This window comes from Musca autumnalis, unplaced genomic scaffold (assembly GCF_047663935.1).
Source record: "Musca autumnalis isolate F117 unplaced genomic scaffold, ASM4766393v1 scaffold_1, whole genome shotgun sequence".
NCBI classification, from domain to species: Eukaryota; Metazoa; Arthropoda; class Insecta; order Diptera; family Muscidae; genus Musca; species Musca autumnalis.
This window is the reverse complement of record NW_027411644.1, coordinates 268747313-268765071: the sequence shown is the minus strand read 5'-3', so window position 1 is coordinate 268765071 and position 17759 is coordinate 268747313. Positions and strand designations below refer to the sequence as shown.

General features: G+C 36.5%; 2 protein-coding genes across 2 annotated transcripts in view; one reads left to right on the top strand and one right to left on the bottom strand.

Annotated features, from left to right (window-relative positions):
• LOC141389530 (uncharacterized) overlaps nt 1-17759 on the top strand; it is a 1388168-nt gene that overhangs the window by 714174 nt on the left and 656235 nt on the right. The window lies entirely within an intron of this gene.
• Osi10a (Osiris 10a) lies at nt 3013-17081 on the bottom strand. Its single transcript, XM_073964173.1, has 3 exons — nt 16758-17081; nt 3921-4102; nt 3013-3851 (listed from the first exon to the last, which is right to left on the bottom strand). Exons 1-3 carry the CDS (start codon nt 17072-17074, stop codon nt 3166-3168), a joined length of 1185 nt encoding a protein of 394 aa, XP_073820274.1. The 5' UTR covers nt 17075-17081; the 3' UTR covers nt 3013-3165.

Here is a 17759-nt window from a genome sequence, read left to right as displayed (position 1 = left end):
CACCAAAAACGCTATATACGTCCGATTTTGATGAAATTTGGAATGTTTGACTGAATTCGGTCTAGAAATAAGTGTGCCAAATTATATCGAAATCGGTTCCGATTTGGATATAGCTCCCATATATATTTTCGGCCGATTTCACGTATTTTATGTACCAAACACGCTATATTTTTCCGATTTCGATGAAATTTGGAATGTGGGACCGAATTCAGTCTAGAAATAAATGTGCCAAATTATATAGAAATCGGTTCAGATTTGGATATAGCACCCATATATATTTTCGGCCGATTTCACGTATTTTCTGTACCAAACACGCTATATATTTCCGATTTCGATGAAATTTGAAATGTGTGACTGAATTCAGTCTAGAAATAAATGTGCTAAATTATATCGAAATCGGTTCAGATTTGGATATAGCACCCATATATATTTTCGGCCGATTTCGTGTATTTTCTTCTCCAAACACGATATATAAGTCAGATTTCAATGATATTTGGAATGTGTGACAGAATTCGGTCTGGAAATAAATGTGCTAAATTATATCAAAATCGGTTAAGATCTGGATATAGCTCCGATTTATATTTTACATATTCACAATGGTGTAGGATATCATATAGTCGGCCCCGTCCAACTTTGATCCTTTCCTTACTGGTTTAATGGTAAGATTGGTAAAAGAGAAAAGCGTCAACATTGTTCAAAATTGCTCTCTCATGAACATTTTTACCAGAAAAGTAAAGGAACGGAAAAATGGTAGGTCTGGCAGCAATGTCAGAAAAAACATAAAAAATAAATTTTCGTCTTTTATTTCACAGTTTTTAATTTAGTGTTGTCAGTGTTCGACTTTTTCTTCGGTTTTTCGTCCATTTTGTGAAATAACCGTCAAACAAAAGACGAAAAATCAGTTCTGCCATTTTCTACCTGGAGAAATTTTGCTGGTAGCCTGTGGTAGAAGAGAAAGCCATTTTCGCTCTCTCTCCCCTCTCACTCTCTTAAAAATTGCTTCCAGTTTTGCCACTTTTCGGGGTTAAGGAACGCTTTGCAGGTTAAAAATGGTAACAAATGGTTAAAATGGTAACCTCTGGTAAGTAAAGGAGCACAGTTATGGAATGGGAACTTTTAGGATATTGTTCCTAATGACAAAGTAGCATTTGTTGGCCAACACTATTCTTCTTCGTTTTTCACAAAATAAACAAACAAGTGGATTGGAATACCTTTGAAGATATAGGGCGACAAAAAGGTTGTGGGTTCGATCTGCATCTCCTGGGTCTTCTTTTCTCAAGGTAAATATGTGCTCAATTGTGGATTTGCCTGGTCCAAAGAAGCCCTGATAGGGTCCAATTGTTTCATTGACCATAGGCTTTAGTCGCACCCACAATATGCAAGATACTATCTTATATGAAATAGGGGTCTTATTACCCTTCTTGTGGACTGGACATAGTATGCTCACGTTCCAATCGTCGGGTACACGTTCTTACTGCCAGATGGTGCTAACTTGCTGATGAATTACCCTTATCAGGGTATCGCCTCCGGTTTTGAACAACTCGGCTAGTAGGCCATAGGCTCCTGCTGCCTTCTTAGTGTATTTTCCTCATCTTGGCTGGGTGGTATACATTCATTACAATCTTCGGGGATTGGATCTATGGTATGTTCGTCGTCTTCGTTAGTATTGGACACCAACAGTTTGGAAAAATGTTCTGTATCAGTTACCAAATTACCTTGCTGGCCTCTAATGGAGGATGTGCCTGTACCAAAGCCATCCATTTGATGTTTCATCCTGTGGTATAATTTTCGGACCTCATTCTGGCTCCTGTACATCTCGATTTTCATTTCTCTTTTTTCTTGCGGAAAAGACTTCTCTTCTCTACTTTTCTCCCGATACCTCTCTTGTGTACTACGCGTTGCTACTGATTATAAAGTAGACATATATGTCATATTTTTCTCTTCGGTAGCTGCACGACAATCCTGGTCATACCATGGGTTCCTTGGTGGAGGTCTCTGGTATCCAAGTATGGATTTTGCGGCTATTTACATGGAGTGGGTAATATTTTGCAATTGTGCTGATGTGTTATCGGGATAGTTGTGGTGAATATGCTGTGGCTATCTGTTGTGTTTGCATCCTACCGATGTCGGATACGTAGCTTTGCGCAACAAGGTAATGGTCCGAATCAATTTTTGATCTTGGAACAGTCGTACATTCAACACGTTCGATGAATGTCTTCCATCTATCATAACATGATCAATGTAATTTCTTGTTATTTGGTCTGAAGACACCCGGGTGGCCTTATGAATATCGAGATGCTTATACCTGGTACTGATTACTACCACGTGTCTATCAGCCTCATTCCAATCCAAATTCACTGGGGTGAAACTGGAGACCAGATGTTTTTACCTCCGACGAACTATAAATCTTCAACCAAACTCATGCTTTGTGTCATGGCATGATAGTGCGTCAACTTTTGGTATTATTGTAATGCCTTTCCCAATCCATCGTATTTCGTGTATGGCAGTAATGTCAGCTTTGTACTTTTCAAGTACGTCTGCCAATGCGTAAACTGCACCTCCTCTATAAAGAGTGCGAACATTCCAGGTGCAGATTCTTTAAAACATTTGCGGGGGTCGTCAACTTTAGAGGCGTTTGTTTTTCTTTTCTTTCGTTTTTTCATAGTAGGCAGTTTCTTTCTAGGGGAGGGTTACTAACCCGACGCTCAAACCCAAGTTTTTAACGTTCTTATGAGTGAACGCGAGGCACATATTAGCTCACTATCTTTCACGGGTGTTAAAGAAGCTCCCACGGGGAGGTCAGTGTCCACTTGAGATGAATCCTGTTAATGTTAAAGACGGTCAGATCCGTTACTTGGTATATTTCATACCCTACGTCACCCACATTCGAAGTTGATTAAACTTTAACAGTAACTTAGGAAAATGTTTTGTCAATATTCTTCCAACAACACTCGCCACGGTATATGCTACTTACTAAATCACACAGCATCCGTTTTATTTAAAATAACTACATTTAGTTTATCACTTTAAAACGCTTTGATTTTTAATATATAAATAGTTTATAGTTTTAATTTTCAAATTTATATTTTAAATTACCTCACTTTCCTTATACTATTTTATTAAAACTTATCTCAAAATTTTCGTTTAAAATATTTAAAACTTATATTAAACTCTTACTATTTTCCAACCCGAATTATCATTGGAAGTTTTAAAACGATGATTTGAGGATACATTTATTACACCGGGTGGTATGTCATCATAATCCTCATCATATGCCGAAGGTCCCAATTTGCCAGCGCCATGTCTCATACGTCCACTACGATCATGTAAAAGCATTTGCTTTTCAAAATTATAGAAATTATCCAAAGGTGGTGTCGTCAGCGCTGGAGCTAATGTAGAACCTACCAGTTCATCATCAATAATTTTATTGTTGTTGCTGTTATTATCATTATCTCTTGGTTTTTCGAAAACCACTTTACGATCTTGACGTTTATAAGGACCTAAATGCTGAAATTCATCTTGTTCTGCATGGGAAAATGCTGTCTGTTTTCCTGGTGCAAAGCCAAAAGAACCAGGAAAATGTCCACCGTGATGTTGATGTGGATATGGGACACCAGCTGCTATTGGTGGAGGTGGAGCAAAAAGGCTACCCCAACCACCAAGCGATGAAATGGTACCAGCAACACCACCAACGCCTAAAAGGCTGCTAATGTATATGACCAACTTAACTATGAACAAAGATTTCTTGAGGAGAAGACAAATTATGGTAAACAGCACTGGCACCAGTGCAACCAAGTTAAATTTGAGGCCAAGTAAAAATGGTAAAACGTATTGTTTGGTTAGTATTCGTGCTACAAAGAAAAAATGGTTGTTGAGTTGAATATTCGCTTTATGCTGTTGGTAGCCGTATGGTAACAAACCTGTTGATGCATCTTCTATGTTGAAATTTCTTTCATCAATAGTTGGATCGATCACAAATTCAGCAACACTATTCCTATCAGCCGAAGGTCCAATTTTTAACATTAATCCCGGATATATTGCGTCCATGTGCCATTCCAAAGAACGTTGACTGAAGACAGCCCCTGCATTTTCCAAAATTCCTCTGTAAATTAAATTGGTACAGATTTTAGTTGAAAATTTGATATGAATATGAGAAAAACATTATATTATCTGCATTTCACAATAAGCTAAAAAGAACAAGTGAGAAAAGGCTATAGTCGGTACGGGGCCGACTATGTGATACCCTACACCACTACCTCTGTACATTATCTTTTCACTCGAAAACATTTTTTTAGGGAGATACGAAAGTTTTCACTTATCTGACTTTTATACCAAATGACTTAAGGCGAACTGAACCAAAATAATTCATATTTAATTTCGTGATGATCCGATCAAAATTCCGACCTATAGTGTGATTGCACAAAAAGTTAAAAAAGGGATGTATTACCGACTATTGCGATATCTCTATTATTTTACCACCTACGCCAACCTACTTTGCATAATTTTAAAGATCGGATTTTCTACTTTCTCGGTCAGGCTTTGCTTTTAGATGGTCCCCAACCAAAGGTGTGATATCCGTCATTATTATTAAAATCGCAAAAATTAAAAGTTGGATTTTATTTGCGACTATTGTGATATCTTGTTTGTTTGATCACCCACAGGAACCTACTTTACACCATTAGAGAGGTGATATTTTCTACTTTCATTGTCGGGTTTCGCTTTTGGAAAAAACCTTGTCTTTTTATCCAAATTAATTTCACTTGATTGACAACTCTATAAGCTTTGTAGTGGTAAGCATATAATCTTAATCGGTTACTAAAAACCGGTTCAAAAATGTCGGAATATCCGGTTCAAAAATTGAGATAACCGGATCTGTCCTCCATGAAAATTTTTTACTAACGTGTTCTTCATTACAGGAGCTTTTTTTGGTAAATATTTCAAAAGCACCCTAGATGTCTAAACAAGCAATAACCAATTGGTAAATGTACATACCAATAAATAACCAATGTCGAAAAGTACTAAAAGTTACCAAATTTAGTACCAATTGTATATTGACCGGATATAACTATAATCTTGAAATTAGGTATGGAATCAAGGTTGGGAAGTAGTATATGATGTAAGGAAATGGTTTTGGAAAACCGTACTTATGTCTACGAAAAGTACTAAATGGTACTTAATTTAGTACAATATGGATTAGAGTGAACCGATAGAGCTAGACACCTAACATTTCGAATTAAGGTTACTGCTGAAGTGTAGGATTGAGTTATGGGGGTAGTTTGGGTACTTCGTACTTTTGTGTACGAAATTTACTAAATAGTACTAAATTTGGTACAATTTTGATTTGTGTGAACGGATAGATCTGAATATTTGAAATTTTGAATTAAGATTAAAGTTGAAGTATTGAACTGATATATGGAGGTGGGTTTGCAAATTCGTACTTACGTGTTCTAAATGTTACTAAATTTGGTACAATTAGGATTTGGATGAACGGACGGAACCGGAATCCCGAAATTTGGAATTAAGACTACTTAGTCCGGTCAAAATAGACATTGAAATAGCAAAAATTCCCACAAAGCTGAATTTTGGTGGAGAGCTAGGTTTTGCCATTAGAAGCAACGTCCTAAAAGTCCCCATCGATCCCATGTGCGCAAAAAAAATATTCGGGGTCAAAGGACAAAATTTAAGGGTTTTTAAGTTTTCGGATTTATTTTTTGAAAACGGTTGATCTAATCAAAAAATGACTAAAGTAAATATTGTAGACAGAAAAATTATCTACAAGTTTGACCCTTAGAATTTTTTCTTAGAAGGAACCATTATTGAGATATAGCTGTTCTAAAAAACACATGATTTTTATGCACTTACAAGGGAAATATGCACATATTCAGACGAACCGGCTAAAATAAGCGAAGTAATAGGGTCTGTCCCCCAAAAAATATATATTTTCTTGAAAAGCGAAATTATAGCTATCTTCTAAAAAATTCCAACAAAATCGGAGTGTGTTTAGTAGAGTTATTCAATGTTAGAGTCATTTTATGCAAAAATAGCCCATTTAACCCACATGTGTAATCGAAAGCCCAACGGGAACGACCCCAACGAAAACTCTCCGATTTTTTTCAAGTTTTGTCCGAAGGTAGGGTTTGTTGCGCTGATTACGGAAATATATTATTTTCAACGGTTGCGGATCCGGTTCGCCGGTTATTAGACCCGAAAGGCCAAATTTAAAAACCGGGTTAGACCCGGTACTACTGAACCGATTACTGCAAAGTGGATATCGTTTGAAAGCTTACGGAAGTATCTAACACATAGTGTCGTTATTTTAACCGGTTCGCATCATAATGTACTTACGCGGCTAATTTTTTATTTGACCTTTAGATCGAGATATCTCGAAAATGGTAAGACTTTTTAAGAATCATAAAGACCAATCTTGTAGACAATTATTGAATCTACAACTTCTACTTTAGCGGGCTTTTGCTAAATATTACCGTTTTTGAGAAAAACTAAAAAACTGAATAATGCCTCCAAAAATGACCTTTGACCCCGAATAACTAGTTTTGCACACATGGGATCGATGGGGACTTTTAGGACGTTGCTTCTAATGGCCAACCCTAACTCTCCACCAAATTTCAGCTTTGTGGGAATTTTTGCTTTTTCCCCTTATACGCATGTCTATTTTGACCGGACTATAGTACTAGCATTGAGATATAGAGGTATTTTTGGAACTTCGTACTTATGTGTACGAAAAGCTCTATTTGGTACAAAATGAAGTACAATTTTGATTTGTAATTAAGGTTACTGTTGAAGTGTAGGATTGAGTTATCGAGGTACTTCTGGAAGTTCGTACTTACATATGTGTACAAAAAGGGCAAAATATGGTATTGGAACTATACTAAACAAGTAAAAAAGTATCAGTCGGCTTTGCCGACAGATATATACCCTCAGCCTATGTGAATTGAAACTTTCATCTACGGACAGATCGAATGTATTTAAGGTCTCTTCAGAATTTTGTGGACCTTTTGAATATGTGTACTACAGACAAAAATGTGGATTATGTTTAAATTTGCATTTGAAAGAATGGACCGACATAGTCCATTATGAAAGTGGATCTTATTTTGGGAGTCATATCTTTTCGATAGATATTGCGCCGCTAGTCATTTCAGTTGGTCATCGAGTAACTTTTGGACCAGTATGCCAGGAAGCATAGACTCTTCCACGGAAAACATAATATCGTTGTAAACAGAACCACAACCAATAGCATCGGTATACATTTCCAAAGGATCTTTGAACATACCCTAAACTGCACTTAAACAAAAATGTTGAGGTTTTGCGGACAAAATAAATTTGGACAAAATATTTGAAGATCCAAAGTTTGGACCAAATTGGGTACCCCGTTCACGAAAGTGTACCGTGCATACCATTTTAGTGACATTTTTAAATTTCGAGGGGGAAGTACTGGAAGTTGTGGACCGGTATTGCCAATCTTCGAACTGAAACTAAGTTTGGACAAAATATGACGAATACCAATTTTCAGACCAAATCCGTTGACCAGTTCGAGTCTTATAGTGTGTTTCAGCCACTGCACATGGTGCCATAGGGATTTTTACAGCTTTCGGTCTATTTTCTCAGAAAGTATTTACTTTCCCCTGAAAAATCTTATACCATCGTAATGGGGGTCAGTGAATGCAAGTTGTTTCAACAAAAATCAAAGTGATTCGAACGAAGGAGTGGACAAATATAGTCCATATTCAGGTTCGAATATATACCTGGCGGATATATTCGGATGCGTAAAGTATGGACAAAATCGGCCACACCCTTCAAGAGTTATAGTACGCACAATATTTCCGAACATTTTTGAACTTTCGTGGGGGAGGTACCTAAAGGAGTGGACCGATATGGCTTATCTTCGAACTTAAACTAAGTTTGGACAAAATATTGCGAAGGTCAAGTGTTGGACCGAATCGGCAGATCCGTCCGAAAGTTATATTGCGCTCCAGCAACTACACTCAATGGTATAGCGTTTTTTTGCACCTTATTTTGTCAGAAAGTATGTGCTTGCACCTGATGAAGCTTGTACCGTCGTATGGACAGCAGTGAATACAAGTTGTTACAACAAAAATCAAAGCGATTCGTGATCTGGTCCTAAACTGACCTTCAATAACCTCAATGTGCAAAGTATGAACCAAATCGGCCGCTCTCTTCAAGATTTATCGTGCGCACAAATTTTCCGAACATTTTCGAACTTTTGTGTGGGAGGTACCCGAAGGAGTGGACCGATGTGGCCCAGCTTCGAACTTAAACTAAGTTTAGGCAAAATATTACGATACCCGACATTTGGTTCGTATCGGTTGATCCGTTCGAGAGTTATCGTGCGCACCAGCCTGCCAGACAGACGGACGGACATTGCTAAATCGACTCCAAATTGAATGAAACAGATTTCGTCCAAACATACTTGGGGTCTAAAATCATTATTTCGATGAGTCACATTTTGCCCATATGAAAGTGTATATGAGGAAAGGACAGAATTTTTTAATATTCCATTTGAAAAAAAATTAAAATTTTTTTTGACGCTACATGAACGATTTTTGGTACATGGATTGAGAAAAAATTCCCATTCTCAAATCTGTTCGAGATACTAGTTTTGGATATTGCGCGCAAAAGTTATGGCGGTTTCAATTCTGATTATTAGAAAAAATCTTATAAAAACGCTATTCATTATATCGAGAAACATTGTTAATTTATGGCTTCCTACATACTATATGTTTACTGAGGTCCCATAACTTTAGTGAAAAGTTGTACATTTTCGCGGAAATTAGGAAAGAATTCCAAACAATTGGTAGTTTGCATCTGAAAAATATATAAAAAAATATGTGCGTAATATAAACATCGCGAAGATTCAAATGAAACCAAAACTATACAAATCCGTTTAGTGGTTTGCATATTATAGCAAAAACAAAAAATATATTGAGGAAATTTATAAAATTTTTGTAAGAGAAAATATTTATTAAAATTTATTTTATGAGTTAGTTGAAAAAATGTAGGAAAAATAGATCGGAATTATTATCCTATTTTAGTTAAATTTCACGCAAAAAATCATATTTTTTATTCTACTCTCTTCTCGAATACACGCTAACATCTAGCAGAAGATATGGGTATCGTTCAAATAAATGTTGGGTTCCTTTAAATGGGGTATACTCTTGAAATAAAACTGTATAGGGTAATGTTCATTTTGAAATGCGTGTAAATCGCGAAATCCTTAAAATCACTTGATGCGCATGCGGTTGACAACACAGCGAATTCTTCTGTTTTAATTTGTACACTTTTGCTAGGATTTACTTCGGCCGCTAAGATGTAGCATCGTCTGCAGTTTAGTGTGCAACAAACTGTATAACGCTTATAATTTGCACAAAGTGCATACACTTTTTATGCGCATCCGATTTCACTATCATCCATGAAAAAATACATCGATCTAAACCTATTTCGATAAAATCCATCAAGAACCGTGGATGTAGCATCACACACTATTTTTGGGATAAAGCTCCCATACCACTAAATTTTTTAAACCTCTATTATCGCAAAAACGCGAGTGATGTGTCAGTTTCTTCATTGAAAAGGAAACGATCCACAGAAAACGGGATTAAATCCGCGATATTTTCAAATACAGTTTACGTACATTTTTCGGTTTTTGCAGTTGCTATGATTTATATGATCCGGACCATCAAAAAACTAAAATATCTTGGGGTCCCAGCACAATCAAAAGGATATTGTAAATACTGTACCCAAAAAATAGGGTTTTTCGAAAAAATATCGCACTAAATTTTGGCTTTTGCCAGTGGATTACTGTGATGCTGTCTGGGCTACATAGTCAGTATACATATCAAATTATGCGTAATAGCGAGTACTTTAATACTATTATATGTTCTCTGAAATACCCGAATGCGCGTTGCAGTTAGATACACTAGAAGTGTAATCTTCATTTTGTATTCTTCTACTTTTACTTTGGAGAGATATCCGTAATTTAAACAGTTTAAGCGCCATTAGAATAACAACGTAAAAAAACTCATTTGCTTCAACGTGTTTTTACCTATTTTATTCATTTACGCGGTCATAGGCTTCCGCGCAAATTAACTTTTTTAGCCACATTTTTTAGCTTTGATTAAAAACACTTCATTTGATCCAACTATGGTCATATATGTTGTACACTCCAACATTTCGCGAATTATAACAGTGCAAACCTTGGCTTCATCAATGTTATTTTTTTTAGACTTTTCGTCATATACCCTCGTTAGCATAAATGCTGAGGGTATAAATATGGAACTAGAATTCTGAATTTCATCACTGTTGATGTATAGAAAAGTACAAAATAGCACTAAATTTGATACTGGCTGTTGATGTATAGGGATAGGATATGTATGTGGTTGTGGAAATACATACCGCATGTGTACGAAAAGTATTACAGGGTACACAGTTTGGTAGGTACAAGTTTCTATTGTGTAAAGAGCTACAGTTGGAGTGCTAGGTTAGAGATAAATTCGGTATTAAGATATCAGTTGGCGATTAGAGTGGAGGTAAGGAGGAGCTTTAGGAACTTTGTACTTACGAATACGGAAAGTGCTAAATAGTGCTATAATTGGTTTAGGGGTAGTTTTTGAAATGTACTAAATTTGGTACTGAATAAACGGATAGTGCTGAAATTTCGAATATTAGTACCAGGGTCACTGTTGGTGTTTACATACTATGTTTTTCTTAAAATGCCTACAAATTCTGAAATTTGCTATGGAGATCACTGCGGGCTCAATAACAATTTTTTTGAGTAAAAGTTCTTTACCCTTTGTTACCACAATTCATGACTAATTCTACATTTAGTACTAAGGGTTTGTACAATACATAGTCAATAAGTCTAACAAGTTAAACAGTGTTAAGCTCGGATGGGCCAAACTTTTTATACCCTCCACAATGAAATATGGGGGCTGTACCAAATTGTGGACTGTTATAGTCCATCTTCTAACTTGATCTAAGTTCAGACCAAAAACACACAGCCGTGTCAAGTTCGATGATGGGTGGCATTGTCCACGTTTTGGTATAGAGCCCATATAACGGTACCGCCCGATTTCAGGTAATTTGACGTCTTTAGTCACATTTTTAGATCGATTTAGCTATAACTTGACACTTTGGGTTCTTAGCGAACAAAAAATTTATAGTCTAAAAATTATAGGCATAGGTCCATGTGTTGGTATAGCCCCCATATTTTCGGTATTTTGAGGATTTCAGCCACAATTTTTGATAGAACTAGCTGTAATTTGAAATTAGGTTCTCAGTTCACACGAAATTTCTCCACAAAAACTCGTAAACATTGGTCAATGTTTTGGTATAGGTCCCATATAAAGGTACCACCCGATTTTCTATATTTTGGGGATTTCAGCTACAATTTTTAACCGAACTAGCTATAAATAGGATGCTAGAGGCCGTGGGTTCGATTTCCCTGCCAGCAACATCAAATTTTCAACGGTGGCAAAAAACCCTCAGTAAATTAGGCGACATTTCCTGAGTATTTCAGCGATGTAAAACTTCTTTACACTCCGTTCGGATTCGGCTTTAAAAAAGAGGTCCCATATCATTGAGCTAATATGAATCGGGTTGCACTCAGTGATATAGAGAAGTCTCCCTTGTCCCGTCTGGGATGTTTGTGGAACTATTATATAGCTGTAATTTGGCATTTGAGGTCAAGAAATTCTCCACAAAAAATCGTTAACAAAGGTCGATGTTTTGATATAACCCCCATATAACGGTATTTAGAGGATTTTAGACGCAATGTAATTTGACATTTGAAGTTCTCAGTGGTCACGAAACTTCTTCACTAAAAATTTTCAACATAGGTGTATGTTTTGGTATAGCCCCCATATAATGGTAATGAAAATAACATTTATCCAATCTATTGCTCCCATCTCAAAAGATTGTGTTGAGTACCGCCCGGTTAGGATGAGATAAAGACAACAATACCCTGGCTGAAGATTAACAAGACCGAAGGGGTCGATGGTTTACCAGAGAAGCTGTTCAATACCGGAGGCTACACTCTAATAAGGTGTGCATCCCGACGATTGGAAACTGATCAACCGAAACGACATAAGACTGTGTGCTCCAACTATAGGGGCATACATCTGCTCCATATAGCCTATAAGGTAGGTAAAGTCTATAGTCAATGAAATAATTTCGAAAAAATCCATGAACTGAAGACCAACACTTACCATATTTTTGTCGATAATATTGGTGCCTTCGGCAGCCTTATACGTTCAAAGTTATTCCAAGCCATGTCTGAAGTAGAAAACGCGAGCATGAGAAACTCGAGATGTTCAGGTGTCAGAATGAAGTACGCCAAAGGGAGGTCACAACAGCAATTAATCGGCTGAAGAACAATAGGCAGCAGACCTGCCGAACTGTTCAAGGCCGACATACTGATAAAGATCACGTATCAGTTAATTAGCAGAATTAGGCTGTGTGAATGCATATCCAACGATTGAAATCTAAGTCTGCTATATCCCGTGCATATGTTTTGTGCAAACTACAGAGACATAAGTGGCCTACCCATCGCATATAAAGTGCTGTCGAGCGTATTGTGTGAATCGCTATAATCTATGATCAATCAAATCGTCGGGACATAACAATGCAGTTTAAGACTTGCATTTTACGCCAAATCGTAGAGAAGACCTATGAAAAACACGCGCAGGAAACACTATTTTTCGCTCTTGTTGGAACAAAAATATATATTTTTCCAACAATTTACTTGTTATGTTCAAGCATTGTAATTGCAAATCCAAAAATACCATATTTTGCTACAAACATAAAACATAACCAAATAAAAATCATCAGTGGTAGGAACTATAATAATCTAGATTTTTTACAAAAACTATTGTAAGACCAGAAAACCTGTTACTGAAATGTTTGATTTGATTCTATATAATTCTCATATACACTTTCCACATGACCATGGTATAAATGTCACGTATAATATTACGAAAATTAATGAACACAATACATGGTCAAGTTTTGCTGCTTTAACTGACAACAAAGACATAACATAACTAATCCATTGCGCTCATTTACGACCGGCCAGGTTTTACAAAAAAAAAAGATAAAATCATTCTGTCATACAAACAAAACTCACCAAAATTGTTCTTCTCCACGGCATCGAATACCGAGTGAAGAGAAGGAGAATAAAATTGTAGAAGAAATAAGAATAATATTGTCCGGTTGACAAAAACTATTGTTGAATATGACAAAACAATTGTTGTAATTGACAAAATCGATTGTTAAGTGGGGTACACACGATCAGTTTTGACTGTCAGTTTTGCTCAAATAACCGGATGCTCGCCACTGTGGCCGCTAATTTTTGTCAGTCATAAGGCAACCACAAAATATTTTGTGGTTGCTGGACAGTTTGACAGTCAAAACTGATCGTGTGTACTCCACTTTAGAGTCACAACCATGATCCAAATAGAAGGTCATCCAAAAAGACAAGCTGATACCTCCATTTCCTGTCAAAATATATTGTTATAGTTTGAAATTGAACAAAAAAGCATAGTTACCCATAGCAAAATTATCAAAACAAATTTTGGTTATTTCAACCAAATGTTTAAATTCTTTTGAAATATCGCGAATAAAACATTTGTCTACAATAATCAATAAATCAACATTTTTAATAATAACAAAACCAAAACGCAATTATTTTTATTCGCAGCAACAACAAATTTTGACAACAAATAAAGGTGCAGAGTTGTATTTTTTGGTGAATTTGCCGATTGGATGCCCTTCTTTATTGGACCATTGTCACAACACGGAATCTAACAATATTTTTACAATACATATTTTGCTCTCAAATATTGTTGGATCAATCATATTTTTTTCTCTGCCTGCAGATTGACATTAGGTCGATCACAGCGAGCCATAATAGACGCCTTTGGAAAAATTAGAAAAGAGTATGCCAATGTTGTTCTGGCATTTACTGGTAATACAACACACAACACGGACCACCTGTCGATGTGGTAGTAAATTACATTATTACCACGGCAGTGCCATAAATAAAACCAACAACACCAATTTTGAAATAAAGAAAATAATAATATTGACCAACAGATTCTACTTTGGTCTGAGTAAGCAGTATAAAAGCAAAGTCATCTCTCGTCAACACAAAAATCACACTCTACACGAAAGCATATGGTGTGTTTGAGAAAAAACTTCGAAAGTCTTATGGACCAATATGCGTTGACAGTGTATACCGTTGTCGTATGAACCACGTGTTGTACCATCCTACCGACATTGATATAGTAAAACGTATCGAGTTACAACGATTGCGTTGGGTGGGTCATGTCAGCAGCATCGATTAAGATGCCCCAGGCAAAAAGGCACATGAATACGGGCCACTTGATATACGTCCCAAGTGAAGGCCAAAACAATGAAAGACCGAGTTTAAGCTGATATTACAAAACATTGCATCGAAAACTGGAGAAGTAAAATACAAGATTGGCGTGTTTGGAAATCTATTTTAAGTTCGGCTAATGGAACGAACATAACTTTCTGTTTAGAGTATAAAGCATTGAATTTATTTTATACCCTCCAATTAAATTTGTCATTCGCTTTGTAACGCATCGAAATATTCATCAGAGGCCCTATAAAGTATATATTCTTGATCAGGGTGAAATTCTAAGTCGATATAACCAATTCCGTCTGTTGAAATCAAGATACAGCTCGCAATTTTTAAGATAGAGCTTTGTAATTTTTTAAAGATGTTTATATTACTCCTAGGATGCTTTGTATTGCAAATGGGTTATATCGGTCCAAGTTGTGATATACCCCCCATAGAACGGTACCTCCCGATTTTCGGTATTTTGAAGGTTTTAGCCTCGTTATAACATCAAAATGGTTGAAGTTTATTATTTAGTCTTCGTTGTGTGTACAAACATTCCACCTGTAATTTGTCGGTATAGGTCTTCATATAGCCACTATAGGGCGGTACCTTCCGATTTCGGTGTTTTGAAGGTTGTGTTCTCAATATCCTACCAAAATTACTGCACATTGGTATTTATTGTTAGCTGGGGGTACAAAACTTCCCATCTGAATTTTGTCTGTATAGGTCCCCGTCTTCTTCTAATATATCGGAACCTTCCAAATTTTCGCTATTTTGAAGGTAGTGTCCTCAATATCTCACGGAAATGACTGAAATTTGGTAGTTAGTCTTCGTTGAGGGTAAAAACCGTTCCACCTGAAATTTGTCGGTATAGGTCCACGCCTTCATATAGCCTCCGTAGAATGGTACTTCTCGATTTTCGGTATTTTGAAGATTTGGACTCAATATTCCACCGAAATGGCTGAAATTCGGAGGTTAGTCTTCATTGGGGGTACAAATCTTTCCGTATGAGATTTGTCGGTAAAGGTCCACGCCTTCGTATAGCTCTAATATGTCGGTACCTCCCGATTTTCGGTATTTTGAAGGTTGTGTCCTGAATATCCCACCGAAATGACTGAAATTTGGTAGCTAGTCTTCGTTGAGGGTATACTACTATCCACCTGAAATTTGGTGGTATAGGTCCACGCCTCCGTAGAACGTTATCTCCCGATTTTTGGTATTTTGAAGGTTTTGCACTCAATATTCCACCGAAATGGCTGATATTTGGTTAGTCTTCATTTGGGGGGTTTGAATCTTTCCGTATGAAATTTGTCAGTTTATATAGCCCCCCTAGAACGATATCTCCGATTCCCCATATTTTGAAGGTTGTGGCCCCAACATTCCTCCGAAATGGTTGAAATTTGGTATTTAGTCTTCGTTGGGGGTATAACACTTCCCCCAGAAACTTTTCAGTACAGGCCCAGGTTTTAATATAGCCCCCATAGAACGGTATTTCCCGATTTTCGGTATTTTGAAGGTTGTGGCCCACTGAAATGGCTGAAATTTGCTACTGAGTCTTCGTTGGTATAAAACTTGCGACCTGAAATATCTAGGAATAGGTCCACTTCCTCATATAGCCCCCATAGAACGGTACTTCGTTATTTTCGGAATTTTGAAAGTTGTGACTTCAATATTCCACCAAAATGGGTGAAATTTGGTATTAAGTCCTCTTTGGTGGTATAAAACTTTCTCCCAGCCCCTACAGAATCGAAATGGCTGAAATTTGGTATTTGGAGGAAAAAAAAAATCCGATTGAAATTCGTATATACTTCCACGATTCGATATATCACCCATAGAACAGTACCTACCGATTTTTGTAATTCTTAAGGTTGTGACATCAGTATCCCAAAACATTCCAGAAGAAAATTATCAGTATAAGTCCACGTCTTCCTATATCGCCCATAGAGGCGTAGCGTTTTAGCCACATTATCTTACCGAAATACAGGAAATTTTGTGTTTAGTTTTCTTTGAGTCTAAAAACTTTTCACCAGAAATTTTTCGGTATAGACCTACGTTTTGATACAGCCTCCATAGAACGGTACCTCCCGATTTTCGGTATTTTGAAGGTTAGCCACATTGTTTTACCAAAATTGCTGAAATTTGGTATTTAGACTTCTTCATAAACGAAAGGAAACTAATTGTTCCATTTTACTTCAATACAACTCGTGGAGGGTATAACAAGTTCGGCCCGGTCGAACTTAACGCCTTTCTTACTTGTTTTCAAATCAGTTTACTCATGACATTATTTTTTTGTAAATTTTCTGTTATTTTGGCATTTTTTCCATGCCCACACAAATTAGTTCTTAACATTTCAACACTTTACCTCATATCCACGGGATCGGTATCCAAAAAATTCACCAATGATCTACTTGCTACATTATCCGATTTTGTTGCAACTAAATCCATTGTCAGCGTAACATTATCCCTTTCATCGAAACGTTGCAAAAAACTAATAGCACTGCGACCAATACATTCCGTTATTCTCGGTTGCTTCGAATTCTTTAAACAATATTTAAATTCTTGTAGATTTTCTGATTTATTTGTTGGTGAATTTGCTAAACAGGAAGTAATAGCACCAAATATAATTACAAATGTTGAAATTTGTTGTCGCGTTATAAACCGTTCGTTAATATTTTTCATATTTCACTTTTTGTCGATGGCGCTACTAAAAGAAAACTAAAGACAAAGAAAATATACTCCCACTATTTTATAGTAGTACACCGACCACAAGTCAACATTAGGTCATTGGGTGAGTGAAGAGAAGAAAAAAACCAAGAAAAAAGTTTAGAGTTTACATCATTACCGTTAAATGCAAAACATTTTATGTTACAATTTTTTTTTTGCTTTTGCCAACATTTAAAGCCTCAACGTAAGAGTGCTTCACGTTTTGCTATAATTCTCCATAAAATGGCAAAGCTGAAAAGTGTAGGCGAACATATTCACATCTACATCCCCACGTAAGAACATGAAAAACGAGAAAAAATCATCAAAACAAACATTTGAAACTACTCCAATGGATGTATAATAATATACGAGGGACAGTTTTAAAGTGGTTGCACCAGCCAATGAAAAATTAAAGAGGAATTTGAAAAAAAAATTGTATCAGAATTTGAAGGAATTGGTAAATTCATCAACGGACATTAGGGTGATTGATGATTTTCGGCATTTTTGTACCGTCAGCCTTTAGGCTAAAGAGGGTCGTATCAAAGTATATATATATACTTTGATACGACCAAAAATGAGCCTCAATAATGGTTTTAGACCCAAAGTATGTTTGTACGATATCCGTTTCAGACAATTTTGAGTCGATCTAACAATGTCCGCA

Coding starts and splice junctions, on each gene's coding strand:
- Osi10a (XM_073964173.1), bottom strand. CDS start 17,074: ATGAAAAATATTAACGAACGGTTTATAACGCGACAACAAATTTCAACA. Junction 4,103..16,757: donor ACCGATCCCGTGGATATGAG/GTAAAGTGTTGA, acceptor TTTAATTTACAG/AGGAATTTTGGAAAATGCAG. Junction 3,852..3,920: donor CATAGAAGATGCATCAACAG/GTTTGTTACCAT, acceptor TTTTCTTTGTAG/CACGAATACTAACCAAACAA.